Source organism: Callospermophilus lateralis, chromosome 2 (genome assembly GCF_048772815.1).
Source record: "Callospermophilus lateralis isolate mCalLat2 chromosome 2, mCalLat2.hap1, whole genome shotgun sequence".
NCBI lineage: Eukaryota > Metazoa > Chordata > Mammalia > Rodentia > Sciuridae > Callospermophilus > Callospermophilus lateralis.
Window position 1 is genome coordinate 155,583,409 of NC_135306.1, and position 18,317 is coordinate 155,601,725.

The 18,317-nt window shown below is 37.9% G+C and overlaps 1 protein-coding gene across 5 annotated transcripts in view; it reads right to left on the reverse strand.

The window, feature by feature from the left end:
- LOC143392775 (interferon-induced very large GTPase 1-like) overlaps positions 1-18,317 on the reverse strand; it is a 71,922-nt gene that overhangs the window by 35,744 nt on the left and 17,861 nt on the right. The window contains exon 1 of one of the 5 annotated variants that reach the window (XM_076846797.1): positions 6,492-6,566. The exons of 3 other annotated variants lie outside the window; for them this stretch is intronic. Coding sequence is in view for 1 of the 2 variants with exons in the window: in XM_076846794.1 (XP_076702909.1) it covers positions 6,387-6,414 (28 nt within the window). In the remaining variant the exon portion in view is untranslated. Of the gene's footprint in view, positions 1-6,386; positions 6,451-6,491; positions 6,567-18,317 lie in introns of those variants that run through there. One more of the 5 variants, XM_076846794.1, reaches the window with a different exon arrangement.

Here is an 18,317-nt window from a genome sequence, read left to right on the forward strand (position 1 = left end):
TTTCAAATATGGACATAAAATAAGGACATAAAATATCGATCAAATATCAATTCATCAATAAGATAAAACAATCATACATATTCAAGTAGAAATCTCTAAATTTTATATGGAGTAAAAATTGAAAGAATTAAATAGAGAAATAGTTCTATAAAATAGGACAAGTTTTTAATGTTCCATTTTTAATTTTTTTCTTTTAAGGTGCTTTATAATTATGCATAACAGTAAGCTTCAGTGTTATACATACATGAACATAACATAATTTAGTCAATTTCATTCCCCAGTCCTTCTGCTTTCCTTTCAACACTCCATTTTTGATAATGGATACAATCAAATATGAGATTACAAATACAGAGCTTGTAGAGAACTATAAACTGACTCCACCTGACAGATGCATACAGAACATTCCATTCAACTACGTCAGAACACACATTCTTCTTTGGTATACACATTTTACCCATTCAACATTTTCCAGAATAGATCATTTAGTAAGCCATAAAAAGTGTCAATAAAAATTAGAAGATTGAAATCACAAAATGTATCTTCTCTGACCACAGTGTAATGAAACTATAAATTAATAACTAAAGAAAAGATAGAATATGAAATTGTGTGAGAATTTAATAATACACTCTTTAATAACAAAATGTCAAAATGACCACACTACCAAAAGTATTATATAAAGTTAGTGCAATTCCCCAACAAAATAACAATGATTTTCTTCACAAACTAGAAAAAAAAAGAGTCCTAAAATTAATCTTGAAGAAATAGGAGACTCAGAATAGCTAAAGTGATTCTGTGCAGGAGAGTGATGCTGGAGGGAACACAATGCCAGACCTCATATTACACTACACAGCTAGAGTACCACAACCAGCATCATATTGGCCCCCAAACAGACATGAACCACACAGACAAATCCACATAGATACAGTCAACTGATACTCAAAAAGAGTGCCAAATATATACATTGCAGAAAAGATAGACTTTTTAACAAATGGTACTAGGAAAACAGGATATCCATATAGAGAAGAATGAAACTAGGTCCCTCTCTTTCACCCGGCACAAAAATCAACTCAAAGAGGATTCAAGACCAAGCAACTAAACCAGAAACTTTGCAACTGTTAAAAGAATAGACTTAACATTTGAACATATTGGTATAGGCACCAATTTCCTGAAGGAGACTTCTAAAGCATAAGAAATAAAGCCAGGAATCAATAACAAATATAGTGTTATAACACTGCAAAGGAAATAATTAAGAATATGAAGAAAGAGCCTACAGAATGAGAGATCTTTGCCAGTTGTTCCTCCAATAGGGTTTAATATCCAGAATATATAAATAACTCAAAAACCTTAACAATAACAATAAAACACAAATAAAAAAATTAACAAATGAATAAAAAAATATACAGACACTGCTCAAACCTGCCAACAATTATGAGACAATGTTCAACATTCCTATCAATCAGAGAAATGCAAATCAAAATTGAGATTTAATCTTACTTCAGTCAGAATGGCAATTATCAAGAATAAAAATAATAACAAATGCTGGCAAAAATGTGGAGAAAATGATACACTCATAATGTTGATGGGATTGCAAATTAGCTCAACAACTCTGGAAAGGAGTATGAAGAGCCCTCAAAAAATCAGGAATAAAAAAAGTGAACTTACAATACTGATACAGCCTACAACAATGTTTATAGCAGCACAATTCACCATAGCCAAATATGGAACCAGCCCAAGTACCCATCAACAGACGAATGGATAAAGAAATGTGGAACATATACACCTGTACATTTATTCAATCATAAAAAGAATGAAATTATAGCATTTGCTGGTAAATGGATGGAACTAGAGAATATTATGCTGAGGCAAATGTCCCAGAGTCAGATAGTTAAGGGTATAATTGTAATGTTTTCTCTTGCTGACAGAAACAACACCAAATAAGGGAAAAAAAATGAGGGGAAATTCTAGAAAAATAGAAGGAAGTTCAATGAAGGAGAGGAAGGAGATTTTAGGGGAGACAGGAGAGTAGGAAAAAGAGAGGAATTGTGGAATGAAGTTGATGAAATTATATTATATACACATATGAATATATATATATATGAAATCACATAAGTAAATTTTAACTTTATGTATAACTACAACTACATATAACTATAACACTAATTTTAAAAACACAGTAAATAAATATAAGAAAGATCAGTAGAGAAAAAGGAAAATAGGGTTGGAGAGGGGGAGGAAAATGAGAAGTACTAGTGACTGAAGTGGGGCAAATTATATCCTATCTTCTATAATTAAATCATAATGAACCCTAATATTATGTGTAATTATAATGCACTAAGGGAAAAGATGTATTTTTAAAAGCACAAATTAAACTGGATGAGACAATTCTTTGGCATAATTATAAATTAAAATGCAACAGTCAAGTTTTAGAAGATGCAGTGAAATCAATGCTCCATGGGAAATTTACAGCTCTGAATTTCTAAATCACAAAAGAGGGAAGACCTCAATCCCTAACATATTTTCATACTTTAAGAAAATAGAAACCAAAGAGTAAACTGAACTCAAAGACAGCAGAAGGAAGAAAATAGTAAACATTAGAAAGACAATGGAGAAGACTGACACAAACAAAATTTAGCTTTATGTAAAGACAATATCCATATGCAAAAAAAGAAGTCAGAGCCCTACAGCACAAGATATACAAAAATTAACTCCAGATGGATCAAAGACATAAATATAAGAGGTAAAAACATAAAACCCTTTCAAGAAAACATGGGTAAATCTTTATGATGTTGGATTCAACAGTAGATTCTTACATGACACCAAAAACCAAGACAGAGAGAGAGGGAGTGGGGTGGTGAGAGATAGGAAGAGGTCTCTTCAAAATTAAAAAAATCTTGTGCTTCAAAGTACATGATCAAAAAAAAATGAAAAGTCATTCCAAAGGATGGAAGAATATATCTGCCTGATATATATACAATATTGATTTAATGCAATGAATATAAAATGAACTCTTACAACTCATTACCATAAAGACAGGGAACCCAATTTAAAGATGGGCATATGATTGCATAGATATTTCTCCTAAGAAAATTTACAAATGGCCAAAAAGCACATTGAAAGATGTATAATATGATTAGTCATTGGGAAAATGCAAATTAATACCACACTGGATATTTTACATCTACTAGGATAGGTTTAACAACAGAGGACTAACAAATGCTGGAGAGGGCATGCAGAAAGTGAATTATTGGTGGAAAGGTGGAATGGTGCAGCTGTCATAAAAAGCAGTTCTGTAGTTTCTTTAAAAAGATTAATGGTAAATTATGATATGGCCTAGGAAATCTAATGAGAGGTGTAAACCTCCCAAATTGACAATAAATAAATACTTATAGATAAGTGTCCACAGTGGTACAATTCATAGTAGCCAAAAGGATGAATATTACCCAAGTGCTCATTAAGTAATGCATAAAAAAGATGTGGTACATTCATGCAATGAAACAAAATCAACCATAAAAGAATGTTCTGATGTAGCCACAGTGTGGAAGAACCTTGAAAATGTTATTATAAGTGAAAGGAACCATACAGAAAAAGTGAAATATTGTATCATTCCCTTTATAAGAAATATTAAAAATATATAAATCCATAATGACTGAGGGCAGATTGATGGCTGCCAAGATCTATGGGAAGTGTGAAAGACAATGGAGAAGCAATTGCTTAATGGGCTTGGAGTTGTCTTTTGGGATAACGAAACTAGTTTGAAACTTGAAAGAGGTGCTTGTTCTATGACATTGTGGATGTACCAAATGCTAGTGAACTGTAATATTTAAAATGGCTAATTTGATATTATGTAAAATTCACCTTAATAAAACATAAATCATGTACATTTCCAATTAAATAAAGGGTATTAAAATCAAAAGGTAGTCAAACTGAAATTATTGTATTATATTGTACTATTATTTATACTCAAGGGTCCATGTTTAGCCATCATATATGTACAGAGGGCATGCTACATAATGATGTGTTACTATGCATCTCTTCACAACTGAAAGTTTCTCCTGGAAAATGAAAGCCTAGACATTTAAAAGGGTTTTAAAAATGGTGATTTATCATAATTATCCTGTAAGTTCTCAACTTTCTTCTGTAGTTGGAATGGGTAATTTTCAGTTGGCTACTTATGTAATGAAAATGAGTACATGCTATAACCAGGAATTATGGGCTGGGAGTACAGCTCAGTGGTAGAGTACTTACCTAGCATGCACAAGGCCCTGGGTTGGATCCCCACCAATGACAAAATTCCAAACCAGGAGTTTCTTCTCCTGAGAGTTGTTAGACATTTACTACACGCATGGAATGGAACCTTCATGGTCTTATCTGCTTCCCTTAGACCATTGACTATGATCTCAGGGACCACAGATAATTCAACTTTTAGTTTTGAAGACAGAAAACAGTTTCTGGCAAAGAGTGAGCATGTTTAAGAATGAGAGAATGTGCTCTGCAAATTTTTCTGTCTCCAGGCTTCTGCGGTTTCTTTCCCTGTTTTCTAGTTGAAGTTCCTTTGAAAGAATTCTAGCTGTATTCTGGAATAAACTAAGGGAATTTTGTAACACATTTTTTTTTCTCGGAGAAGAAAAAGAACCAATGATTCAGGAAACCATACCCAGCTTTGAGCTTTGACTAAAAGGCATTTAGCAATGTGGGGCGGAGAGGGAAAATAAGATGGTAGCTGTGATGATTGCTCTTTTCCTTGTGGAGTTCTCTAAAGTTAATCATCAGCTGTGAAGGAATATTTCTTTCTAGGGAATCAGGTGATCCCTACTAAAAACCAACGTACTTTCTGAGCTACATAGGAAATGTAGAAAATATTTCATGGACACTTATTCCATTATCATTATGCAAAAATTCTGCTCACGGTTTTTCATCACTGTTTTCTTAGTATACTATAAGCATTCACAAGGCCTGCTTTTTCATGATGTATAATAAAATTGCAGTGTTGTATTTAAATGTAAGTTGTAAAGAAAAATCTCTTGAAATAGATTCTTAAAAACTGGAGATTTCCTCTTTTCTTATATTTACAGAGATATTTGCCTGACTGGAAATATGTCAAGAACAGCAAAATGAATATTATTCTTACTTATATGATCTAATCTGTGAATATTTATAAGTATCAACTTTTTCTGGTTTCTGCTAATTAAACTGTAAGACAAGAAGTCTGGCAATTTTAAAAATAGGAAGAAGACAAAAATGTTCTTTATTCTTTGTCTCAAAACCATGACTTCATTGTTTAATTGTCATCAGGGACAAGATCTGAAATTTTGGAAACAGGTATGATATGATGATCTTTCACTAAAATGTTAAAAATATCAAAACACCAGCGTAATCTGGTACACAAAGAACACTTTTAAGAGAATGAGTTTGGCATAGTGCTGTGAATCAAGACAGAAGTTCTGGAGAAAGCTTTAGGACACCATTCTTTACAAAAACTAGCATCAGACCAATGTATAGGACAGTAGTTTATGTGAAAGTCATCTATGGATGTGGCTTATGTCCAATGGAGTAAGGCCCCAATGAAATATATCACAAGTTCTTGAGAATATTAGTGTAAGAGGACAGATAGATGAGAATGATGGAAACACCTGGTTAAGAGAATAATTGTATACAATTGGCCCACAGTGATGACCCTCTTCATATACATGCTTTCTTTGCCAAAAGCAATATGCCTGTAGCCCCTCATAGTCTGAGTGGACAGTATATGTCACATTCCTTAGCAAAGTGAGGCAGGGGGTGAAGGTCAGGCAGTCAGTGTAGATAATGAATAACCAGGATGAGGGCTGTTTATCAAACAGAGAACAATGGGTTGTAACCTCTGTAAACATGCTCCAGACACTCTGGTTGCTAACAACTAACCCACAATTCCCTGCTTCCAGGAACAAATATGAAGAGGAAAGAGAAGACAATGAATAAAGGGGGGGTTCTGAGGCCTATAAGAGAACAAGATTACACCCAGCTGAGGAGCCCCTTCTCTTAGGAAAAGTCTATCTCTATCACTTTCTTAACCAAAACTGGCTTTCTACACTTGCCTCTGCATTTCTTGATGTTCAATCTTCAACACCAGGGAACAAGGACCTGTTTCTGATCTCCAAGGCACATATCATTAGTACAAGAGAGAGCCTGCCAGCTTGAACTGAGACACAATGAGTACAAAATGAAAGGTGGCTGTAACAGTCTATCATCCCACCCCCAAATTCTACTGATAGGAAGCAAATGACAAAACTGTCAACTCTGAACATTTACTACTTTTCATGAAAAAGAAAGGGTGACTCACAGGGCAGAACCAGGAGCCCAGGGAGCAGAAGCAGAAACCATTATTGCCCTCAGATCTGGAAACCTACTTGAGGAACTCCGACTGCAGTTTCCCATCTGGATTTCAGAATCATCAGGTCTGGTTCTGTTGTATCTCTCTGTCTACCCCATTGCTCAACTTGTTTTTCACCTACTTGTCTTCTTAAGGCCAACAGTCTGTCTTCATGTTGCTCCAGGAAAAAAGTCCACTGCTGAGAGCTGTTTTCTTCTCCAAGTGTGGGATGCTGAAGATTCACAGATGCATTCAGTTCTGGCTTCTTTCCTGGGAGAGGGGACCGAACTTCATCTCAGGCCAAGGCACCTCCCAGTTTCCTTCCTGTTGTGGGAGGTTGTCTCTTATGCATGTGATATCCTTAGTCTTACGCAAAGAGAATGAAATACATCGATGTTCAAGCAATGTGTGATGATTGAAAAAGAAACTTTCATATCTGAGCTGGTTTCTGCTTGTGTTTGTGGGGATGATAATGGCTATTCCAATTAATTTGTTAGATAGTAGCTAACAATGAGCAGTGAAATGTAGGCAAGGTCACAAGCATTCTTTAAATTCCTTTAGGGTCTTCTTAAACTACTTCCAGAATAAACAAGAAAGCAAAGGGTGGTAGTTAATTTGTATAAAATAAACAGAAGCAAAAGAAGCTAATTGGGAAATATGTCAAGTGAAAAGGATTAATGGGACTAACTCTTGACAGGGTCCATTGATGCTGACATAAAGCTAGGAATTATGTCTCTAAGTGACTCCAATTGTCTGGGAAGACAGTTTCCTTTAGTAATGCAGGTGCACTAAGGTAACTTCTGACCAGCTATTTTCCCTAGCACCCACATTAACATGGGATTGACTTGTAGATGAAGCCCCCCTAAATAGGATGGCCACCATGACAGTTTCACAGAGGACCAACTAAGATCAAATACTTTATTGCCCAGGAGTTAAACTCCTGATTGGCAAAGAGAACAGAAGGTGGTCCCCAGTTCACCTGGTAAACATCAAAAAGTGATAAAATTAGGGACAACATTTCCTCTTTGTCATTCTCTTCTTGGAGACGGCCCATTCTCTCCCTTAAGAGTATTTTTTACTTAAGCTTCACTTTTCTTTTACTTTACTTTCACGTCTAATAAAATTCTCCTGAGGGACTTTTGGTGTCTGACTTTAAATCTTCTGTCATTGGAACACACGAACCAAGGTTTGGAGTTCCATCTCCCTGCTTTCCTGTGACAAACTGGCATGAGGAACACAGGGGATATAAAGGGACTGACACAGTGTCTTACCAGTAAGACTGACCTCCCTTTTCATAGGAGCACTTTCTAAGGAGGGAGAGTTTTAGTATTAGTCAAAGTTTTAGCCCAAGATCCAAGTGCTACTAGTGAGGGAAATCAAAATATCTTACTGTAAATGTATTTCTTTGGCATAGTTTGAATTGGTTATTCAGAGACTGCTGATCTCTTACACAAAGGAAGGCATCTGAAAACCTTTCCTTTTGTAAAAAGTATTCTACATGTACCTGCCCTAGTAAAGTACACTGTGGACTCAGGCAGAGGCTTTTCTATCTGATACCCTCTTTCTACCTACAAAAGACCTTTTTCACAAGAAAATGAGATTGGGAGTCTGACACCAGGCCCAGACAGAGGTTACCAGTGGTGACTGCTATCTGGGAAATTCACCTGCATGAAAGACAACACTGTGCTCCTCCTTCCCTGCCTTTCCAGTGCCTGTGCTACTCCTCCTCCCAGAAGTCCAGCACCTATACCCTTGTTCAGCTCTCCATGAAGTTCACATCATCTTTCCCTCTTTGAGTCTCATACTTTGGTATGAATTTCATGCTTAAGCACATTAATAATTTGTAGGCATTTTTTCTCTCACAGTACGTATGTTGTGAGTTTATTTTTCTGACTTATTTAAATCTGTGGAGGAAAAAGAGTAAATTTTTTTATTGGTTGTTCAAAACATTACAAAGCTCTTGACATATCATATTTTATACATTTGATTCAAGTGGGCTATGAACTCCCAGTTTTACCCCGTATACAGATTGCAGATTCACATCGGTTACACATCCACGTTTTTACATATTGCCATACTAGTGACTGTTGTATTCTGCTATCTTTCCTATCCTCTACTATCCCCCCTCCCCTCCCCTCCCATCTTTTCTCTCTACCCCATCTACTGTAATTCATTTCTCTCCCTTGTTGTTTTCCCTTTCCCCTCACATGCTCTTACATGTAATTTTGTATAACAATGAGGGTTTCCTTGCAATTTCCATGCAATTTCCCTTTCCTTGCAATTTTCCATGCAATTTCCCTTCTCTCTCCCTTTAACCTCCCACCTCTTGTCCCTGTTTAATGTTAATCTTTTTCTCATGCTCTTCCTCCCTGCTCTGTTTTTAGTTGCTCTCCTTATTTCAAAGAAGACCTTTCGCATTTGTTTTTTAGGGATTGGCTAGCTTCACTTAGCATAATCTGGTCTAAAGCCATCCATTTCCCTGCAAATTCCATGATTTTGTCCTTTTTTAGTGCTGAGTAATACTCCATTGTGTATAAATGCCACATTTTTTAAATCCATTCATCCCTTCTCGGACTATTCCCTGAAAACCTTAAAAGAGCGTACTATAGGGATACTGCTACATCGATGTTCATAGAAGCACAATTCACAATAGCTAGACTGTGGAACCAACTTAGATGTCCTTCAATAGATGAATGGATTGAAAAAGAGTAAATTTAAAGCTTCCCTACACTACCTGTCTATAGTAAAAGAGCAACTGAAGTAGTGAGAAGCAACTACTAAGCAATTCCTAAATGGTTGCTTTTGGATGAATTTGCTACTGGCAGTACTATTATCTAACTCAGTAATAGTCTTGAGGACAAAAAGAGATGACATTGGTGACTTTCACCTAGTCCTTGTTCTGAAGTACATGTTCAAATATGAATTCTTTTCTCCCCAGCACAGAGTTGACGTTGAAGATCAATTGTCAGAAGAGGAGGTACTGGGGAGGCTCTCTCCTGCTATAATATTCTAAGAGTTTAATTTAAAGCTATGACACTTTTCCTATGACTGCCAACATCTTAGATTTGTTGGGGCTTAGGAAATGTCATTCTTCAAAGATTTTCTATTAAGAGTAATTTCAAGTAAAAGGAGAAACCCTCTCTGGAATTCTTTTTATATGCATTAGGACCAGGCTGCAAAAGGGAATGATTGCCTCACTTCCACCCTGAAATCCCATTATCTATGTGAAAAAGAGGACTGGGGAATACAACTACATTTGAATGGACTTGCCTTACAAGATTCTGTCCTTTGGGCTCATTCGAAATTCTAAGAGATCATTTTGGAGACCACTTTCTCAAGTAATAATAATTTATAAGCCCTCCAAAATATCTACCTGTCCCAACCCCCCCCCCCCCAATAGAAAAAGGGATATGTAAGTTTGTGCTTTACGTTAAACAGGCGGGTAACCATACTTTGTGATTGTTTCCCATGCTATGGTTTTCCTAATTTACATCATAATCAATCCATATGCCTTTTCCTCCTATTTAATCTTTGTTTCATCCCAGTGTCCTCAAAAGGGCTGAGGGGAAATTCCACATTGCTTCTACACAGCTCCTGGGGGAACTGTCTTCACCCCTTGTGCTGAGGCTTGTGTTGGTGCCTGTGTTCTGTGTTGCTGTGCTAGGAGTTCACAGGAGATAGTCTGTGTCGGATACCCCTTAGATTTCTTCACAGTGAGAGCACACTGCCTGTACACGGTCGGATCTCAGTAAGGGTTGTATCAATTGATGAATTTGGAAACCCCACCATTACACAATCTGTCTGTGTCCTCAAATGCTGGCTCATTCCCATAACTGAAAATGGACTTTCAGTTTCTTTTACAATTTTTCAACTCACTTCTCAGAAAGGCTTATGGTTAACATGTCTTATGACTTGTTTCCTTGTAAGCAGTTTTCACTAGGTGTACCTGCTTTTCTTTCTTTCTTTCTTTCTTTCTTTCTTTCTTTCTTTCTTTCTTTCTTTCTTTCTTTCTTTCTTTCTTTCTTTTTTTCCTTTCTTTCTTTCTTTCTTTCTTTCTTTCTTTCTTTCTTTTCTCTCTCTCTCTCTCTCTCCCTCTCCCTCTCCCTCTCCCTCTCCCTCTCCCTCTCCCTCTCTCCCTTCCTTTCTCTATCTTTTTCTCTCCATGTCAGTTTCCCAACGTAAATCTACTTGAAAAATTCTGACCTTTTTATGATGCTTTGAAGAAAAGGGAATTCACCTAGACCTCCCCAGGGAACATCAGGAGAATCCTATGAACCAGGACTACTGAAGTAGGACTAAGAAGAGGTAAGAGAGTCAGCAGAGGGACAAGGGAACCTGAGAGCATTTGCTCAAATATTTCTCTCAGGTGCCTCACTTCTCTTACCCTATATCCAGCCCTTGCCTGGCTCTGATTAAAAGCTTTGTGGATTTTGCCAGTATATTCCCATCCATTGGTTAGAGAGGGAAGGGCAGCTAACTTTGCTGATTCTTTCTTGCCTGGAATTTACCACTAGCCTTTTCCTGAAAGCAGGCTCAAAGGTTGTTAAGAGGTTATTTTATAAGGGCCTCCTTTTAATCACTTGAAATCTGTGAGCAATACTTGACAACAAAGAAAACAAGGGAGAAGAGGAAGAAAAATCACAGAACTCAGGGACAGAGAGGGAAGTTCCTGCCTTCTCTGGGCTTCTCTCTCCCCCTCTGAGGGCTGTGCCAGCTGCAGTCAGAAGGCTCTGCTTGCCAGAGGGAAGTATAGAGGAAGAATATCCCCCATGTTCTATATGTTTGGAATATTTTCTATTTCAGCTATTCAATCATATGCCCAACCTACTCACTTTAGGAAGCATGAATTTCTTAGTGAATTTTCAAGTGGTGCCATACTAGCAGATGGGGCCCCGCTCACACACTGTGCAAGGCTGAGTGAAAGGTGTTTGTTTCAAAATATTTGAGCTACCTCCAAGTTCCAGAAAAACAATTCAGGCAACTGATATCATTTTGACCTACATAAGGATAAAAATTACTTAGTTATTTCAATACATAGAAAGCTTTTGACAAGATTCAGCACCCATGCATGATCAAAAAAAAAAAATAGGAATAGAAGGAACTTACATCAGCATGGTAAAGGCTATCTATGACCAACTAAAGTAATCATGATAGTGAACGTGTAAACCTGAAAGCATTCCTGGAAAAAGAGAAGGATGTCTATTCTCACTATTTCCATTTGATATAGTAGTAGAAATTCTACCCAGATTGGGCAGTAGAAGGCAAAAGAAGCAATAAAAATATAAAAGTAAGAAGTGGAATTATCACTGTTTGAAGATCATATGATCTTGTGCTTAGAAGACCCCCAAAATTCGCTAGATGAGTACTAGAGCTACTTTGGCAAAGTAACATGTTATAAAATCTTCATAGAAAAATCAATAGCTCTTCTACATAGCAACAATGAATCTGCTGAGAAAAAAATCAGGAAAACATTTCCATTTACAGTAACTTCAGACAATTTACCCCCAAATAAATGTAACCAAAGAAGTGAAAGTTCTCGGATGAAAACTTTAGAATACTATTGAGAAATAAATTGAAAAAGAGCTCAGAAGAAGAACAGACTTCTCCTATTCATGGATAGGTGGAATAAATATTTTTAACATGACCATACTACCAAAAACAATATACAGGGTCAATAGAATCTTCATAAAATACCAATGGCATTTTTTTTCCAATTAATTTTTATTGTAGGTTGTTCAAAACATTACATAGTTCTTGATATATCATATTTCACACTTTGATTCAAGTGGGATATGCGCTCCCATTTTTACCCCATATACAGATTGCAGAATCACATCAGTTGCACAACCATTGATTTACATATTGCCATTCTGGTGTCTGTTGTATTCTGCTGCCTTTCCTATCCTCTACTATCCCCCCTCCCCCCTCCCCTCCCCTTTTCTCTCTCTACCCCCTCTACTGTAATTCATTTCTCCCCCTTATATTTGTCCTCCTTTCCCCTCACTTCCTCTTGTATGTAATTTTGTATACCCCTGAGGGTCTCCTTCCATTTACATGCAATTTCCCTTCTCTCTCCATTTCCCTCCCACCTCTCATCCCTGTTTAATGTTAATCTTCTTCTCATGCTCTTTGTCCCTACTCTGTTCTTAGCTACTCTCCTTATATCAAAGAAGACATTTGGCATTTGTTTTTAAGGGATTGGCTAGCTTCACTTAGCATAATCTGCTCTAATGCCATTCATTTCCCTCCAAATTCTATGATTTTGTCATTTCTTAATGCAGAGTAATACTCCATTGTGTATAAATGCCACATTTTTTTTATCCATTCATCTATTGAAGGGCATCTAGGTTGGTTCCACAGTCTTGCTATTGTGAATTGTGCTGCTATGAACATGGATGTAGCAGTGTCCCTATAGTGTGCTCTTTTTAGGTCTTTAGGGAATAGACCGAGTAGGGGAATAGCTGGATCAAATGGTGGTTCCATTCCGAGCTTTCCAAGAAATCTCCATACTGCTTTCCAAATTGGCCGCACCAATTTGCAGTCCCACCAGCAATGTACAAGAGTACCCTTTTCCCCACATCCTCGCCAGCACTTGTTGCTGTTTGACTTCCTAATGGCTGCCAATCTTACTGGAGTGAGATGGTATCTTAGGGTGGTTTTGATTTGCATTTCTCTGACTGCTAGAGATGGTGAGCATTTTTTCATATACTTGTTGATTGATTGTATGTCCTCCTCTGAGAAATTTCTGTTCAGGTCCTTGGCCCATTTGTTGATTGGGTTATTCGTTATCTCATTGTCTAATTTTTTTAGTTCTTTGTATATTCTGGATATTAGGGCTCTGTCTGAAGTGTGAGGAGTAAAGATTTGTTCCCAGGACGTAGGCTCCCTATTTACCTCTCTTATTGTTTCTTTTGCTGAGAAAAAACTTTTTAGTTTGAGTAAGTCCCATTTGTTGATTCTAGTTATTAACTGTTGTGCTATGGGTGTCCTATTGAGGAATTTGGAGCCCGACCCCACAGTATGTAGATCATAGCCAACTTTTTCTTCTATCAGACGCCATGTCTCTGATTTGATATCAAGTTCCTTGATCCACTTTGAGTTAACTTTTGTGCATGGCGAGAGAAAAGGATTCAGTTTCATTTTGTTGCAAATGGATTTCCAGTTTCCCAACACCATTTGTTGAAGATGCTATCCTTCTTCCATTGCATGCTTTTAGCCCCTTTATCGAATATAAGATAGTTGTAGTTTTGTGGATTGGTTTCTGTGTCCTCTATTCTGTACCATTGGTCCACCCGCCTGTTTTGGTACCAGTACCATGCTGTTTTTGTTACTATTGCTCTGTAGTATAGTTTGAAGTCTGGTATAGCTATACCGCCTGATTCACACTTCCTGCTTAGCATTGTTTTTGCTATTCTGGGTCTTTTATTTTTCCATATGAATTTCATGATTGCTTTATCTATTTCTACAAGAAATGCCGTTGGGATTTTGATTGGCATTGCATTAAACCTATAGAGAACTTTTGGTAATATCGCCATTTTGATGATGTTACTTCTACCTATCCATGAACAGGGTATATTTTTCCATCTTCTAAGATCTTCTTCTATTTCTCTCTTTAGGGTTCTGTAGTTTTCATTGTATAAGTCTTTCACCTCTTTTGTTAGGTTGATTCCCAAGTATTTTATTTTTTTTGAGGATATTGTGAATGGGGTGGTTGTCCTCATTTCCATTTCAGAGGATTTGTCGCTGATATACAGGAATGCCTTTGATTTATGCGTGTTGATTTTATAGCCTGCCACTTTGCTGAATTCATTTATTAGCTCTAATAGTTTCTTTGTAGACCCTTTTGGGTCTGCTAGGTATAGAATCATGTCATCTGCAAATAGTGATAATTTGAGTTCTTCTTTTCCTATTTTTATGCCTTTAATTTCTTTCGTCTGTCTAATTGCTCTGGCCAGTGATTCGAGAACTATGTTGAACAGAAGTGGTGAGAGAGGGCATCCCTGTCTTGTTCCAGATTTTAGAGGGAATGCCTTCAGTTTTTCTCCATTCAGAATGATGCTAGCCTGAGGCTTGGCATAGATTGCTTTTACAATATTGAGGTATGTTCCTGTTATCCCTAGTTTTTCTAGCGTTTTGAACATAAAGGGATGCTGTACTTTGTCGAATGCTTTTTCCACATCTATCGAGATGATCATATGGTTCTTATTTTTAAGCCTATTGATGTGGTGAATAACATTTATTGATTTCCGTATATTGAACCAGCCTTGCATCCCAGGGATAAATCCTACCTGATCATGGTGCACAATTTTTTTGATATGTTTTTGTATCCGGTTCGCCAGAAGTTTATTGAGGATTTTTGCATCTAGGTTCATTAGAGATATTGGTCTGTAGTTTTCTTTCTTTGAAGTGTCTTTGTCTGGTTTAGGAATCAGGGTGATGTTGGCCTCATAGAATGAATTTGGAAGTTCTCCCTCTTTTTCTATTTCCTGAAATAGCTTGAAAAGTATTGGTATTAGTTCCTCTTTAAAGGTTTTGTAAAACTCTGCTGTATACCCATCCGGTCCTGGGCTTTTCTTAGTTGGTAGTCTTTTGATGGTATCTTCTATTTCCTCAATTGATATTGGTCTGTTTAGGTTGTCAATATCCTCCTGACTCAATCTGGGCAAATCATATGACTTAAGAAATTTATCGATGCCTTCACTATCTTCTATTTTATTGGAGTATAAGGATTCAAAATAGTTTCTGATAATCTTCTGTATTTCTGAAGTGTCTGTTGTGATATTGCCTTTTTCATCCCGTATGCTGGTAATTTGAGTTCTCTCTCTTCTTCTCTTCGTTAGCGTGGCTAAGGGTCTGTCGATTTTATTTATTTTTTCAAAGAACCAACTTTTAGTTTTGTCAATTTTTTCAATTGTTTCTTTCGTTTCGATTTCATTAATTTCAGCTCTGATTTTAATTATTTCTTGTCTTCTACTTCTTTTGCTGTTGTTTTGCTCTTCTTTTTCTAGGATTTTGAGTTGAAGTATTAGATCATTTATTTGTTGGTTTTTTCTTTTTCTAAGGAATGAACTCCAAGCAATAAATTTTCCTCTTAGAACTGCTTTCAATGTGTCCCATAGATTCCGATATGTTGTGTCTGTGTTTTCATTTATCTCTAAGAATTTTTTAATTTCCTCCTTGATGTCTTCTATAACCCATTGATCATTCAGTAACCTATTGTTCATTCTCCAAGTGATGCATGATTTTTCCTTACTTCTTTTATTGTTAATTTTCAATTTCATTCCATTATGGTCAGTTAAGATGCATGGTATTATCTCTACTCCTTTATATTGTCTAAGAGTTGCCCTGTGACATAATATATGATCTATTTTTGAGAAGGATCCATGTGCTGCTGAGAAAAAAGTGTAACTGCTTGATGTTGGGTGGTATATTCTATATATGTCAATTAAGTCTAGGTTATTAATTGTGTTATTGAGCTCTATAGTTTCCTTATTCAACTTTTGTTTGGAAGATCTGTCCAGTGGTGAGAGAGGTGTGTTGAAGTCTCCCATGATTATTGTATGGTGGTCTATTAGACTCTTGAACTTGAGAAGAGTTTGTTTGATGAACATAGCTGCACCATTGTTTGGGGCATATATATTTATGATTGTTATGTCTTGTTGGTGTATGGTTCCCTTGAGAAGTATGTAGTGTCCCTCTTCATCCCTTTTGATTAACTTTGGCTTGAAATCTATTTTATTTGATATGAGTATGGACACTCCTGCTTGTTTCCGAAGTCCATATGAGTGATATGATTTTTCCCAACCTTTCACCTTCAGTCTATGTATGTCTTTTCCTATCAAATGCGTCTCCTGAAGGCAGCATATTGTTGGGTCTTGTTTTGTGATCCATTCTACTAGCCTGTGTCTCTTAATTGGTGAGTTTAAGCCATTAACATTTAGGGTTATTATTGAGATATGGGTTGTTCTTCCAGCCATATTTGTTTATTTATGTAACTAAACATGGTTTGTTTTCCTCTTTGATTATTCCCCCCCCCTTTACTGTACTACCTCCCGCTGTTGGTTTTCATTGATATTTTCCATTTCCTCTTCCTGTAATATTTTGCCGAGGATGTTTTGAAGAGATGGTTTTCTAGCTGCAAATTCTTTTAACTTTTGTTTATCATGGAAGGTTTTAATTTCATCTTCCATCCTGAAGCTTAATTTCGCGGGATACACGATTCTTGGTTGGAACCCATTTTCTTTCAGTGTTTGAAATATGTTATTCCAGGATCTTCTAGCTTTGAGAGTCTGTGTTGAAAGATCAGCTGTTATCCTGATTGGTTTACCCCTAAATGTAATCTGCTTCCTTTCTCTTGTAGCTTTTAAAATTCTCTCCTTATTCTGTATGTTGGGCATCTTCATTATAATGTGTCTAGGTGTGGATCTCTTATGATTTTGCACATTCGGCGTCCTGTAGGCTTCTAGGATTTGGGATTCTGTCTCGTTCTTCAAGTCTGGGAAGTTTTCTCGTATTATATCGTTGAATAGATTGCTCATTCCTTTGGTTTGGACCTCAGTACCTTCCTGTATCCCAATGACTCTTAAGTTTGGTCTCTTTATGTTATCCCATATTTCTTGAATGTTCTGCTCATGGTTTCTTAACAGCTTTGCTGAGCTGTCTATGTTCTTCTCCAGTTGAAATACTTTGTCTTCATTGTCTGATGTTCTATCTTCTAAGTGTTCTACTCTGCTGGTAGTATTCTCAATTGAGTTTTTAAGTTGGTTTATTGTTTCCTGCATTTCCAGGATTTCTGTTTGTTTGTTTTTTATAACCTCTATCTCCCTGTATAATTGATCTTTTGCTTCTTGGATTTGTTTATGTAATTTATTGTCAAAGTGGTCGAAGTGGTCTTTCATTGTCTGATTTTGCTGTCTAATGTCTTCCTTGAGACTCCAGATCATCTGAAGCATGTATATCCTGAATTCTTTATCTGACATTCCATCTGCTGCAGATATTACCTCTTCTAAAGTTGAGTTGACCTGCATTGCTTGTGGTCCTTTCTTTCCTTGTCTTTTCATATTGATCGCGTTTCTTTCTGCTTGGTGAAACTATTGTGTTATTGATTTTTCCCCCTATATATTTATATTGCTCTTGTATAGCTGCAAAGTCTCCCTCGCAGGCTTTGGCGGTGGTTCTGCCCCTCCTCCAATTGAGGCAATGTGCCTACCACGCCGGGAGGCCGCTGTGCCTGTACTTTCGATGGGCCTGTTCTTTCGGTGGTCACAGGCCCGCCTACCTTGCAGGCGTGAGCAGCGGCTTTGCCCCTCCGCTGGCCACTAGGCCTGTTCTGTCTGTCGGTTGCAGGTCTGTCTACCTAAAAGGCGCTGGTGGTGGCTCTGCCCCTCCCCGAACCGGGGCGATGTATCTGGCGGGCCACTGGGCCTGTTTTGTCAGTGGTCACGGTTCCGCCTACCTTGCACATGCGTGGAGCAGCTGTGTCCCTCCGAGAGTTGCTGGGCCTAACCTGCCGGTGGGTGGCAAGTGCGCCTACCTTGCAGGCCCGGGGGTGGCTCTGCCGCTCCGCGGGTTGCTGGGCCTGATATGCTGGTGAGACGCAGGTTTGCCTACCTTGCAGGCGCCTGGCGGCTCTGCCCCTCCCCCAACCTGGGCAGGGCGATGTGTCTGGCCGGCCTCTGGGCCTGTTCTGTTGGTGGTCAGGGTACTGCCTACCTAGCAGGCTCGTGGGGCAGCTGTGCCCCTCCGCAGTTTGTTGGGCCTGACCTGCTGGTGTGTGGCAAGTGCGCCTACCTTGCAGGCCCCGGGGGTGGCTCTGCCGCTCCGCAGTTGCTGGGCCTGATCTGTTGGTGAGTCGCAGGTCTGTGTAACTTGCAGGTGCCCGGCAGCTCTGCCCCTCCCCCAACTGGGGCGGGGCGATGTGTCTGGCCGGCCTCTGGGCCTGTTCTGTCGGTAGTCAGGGTTCTGCCTA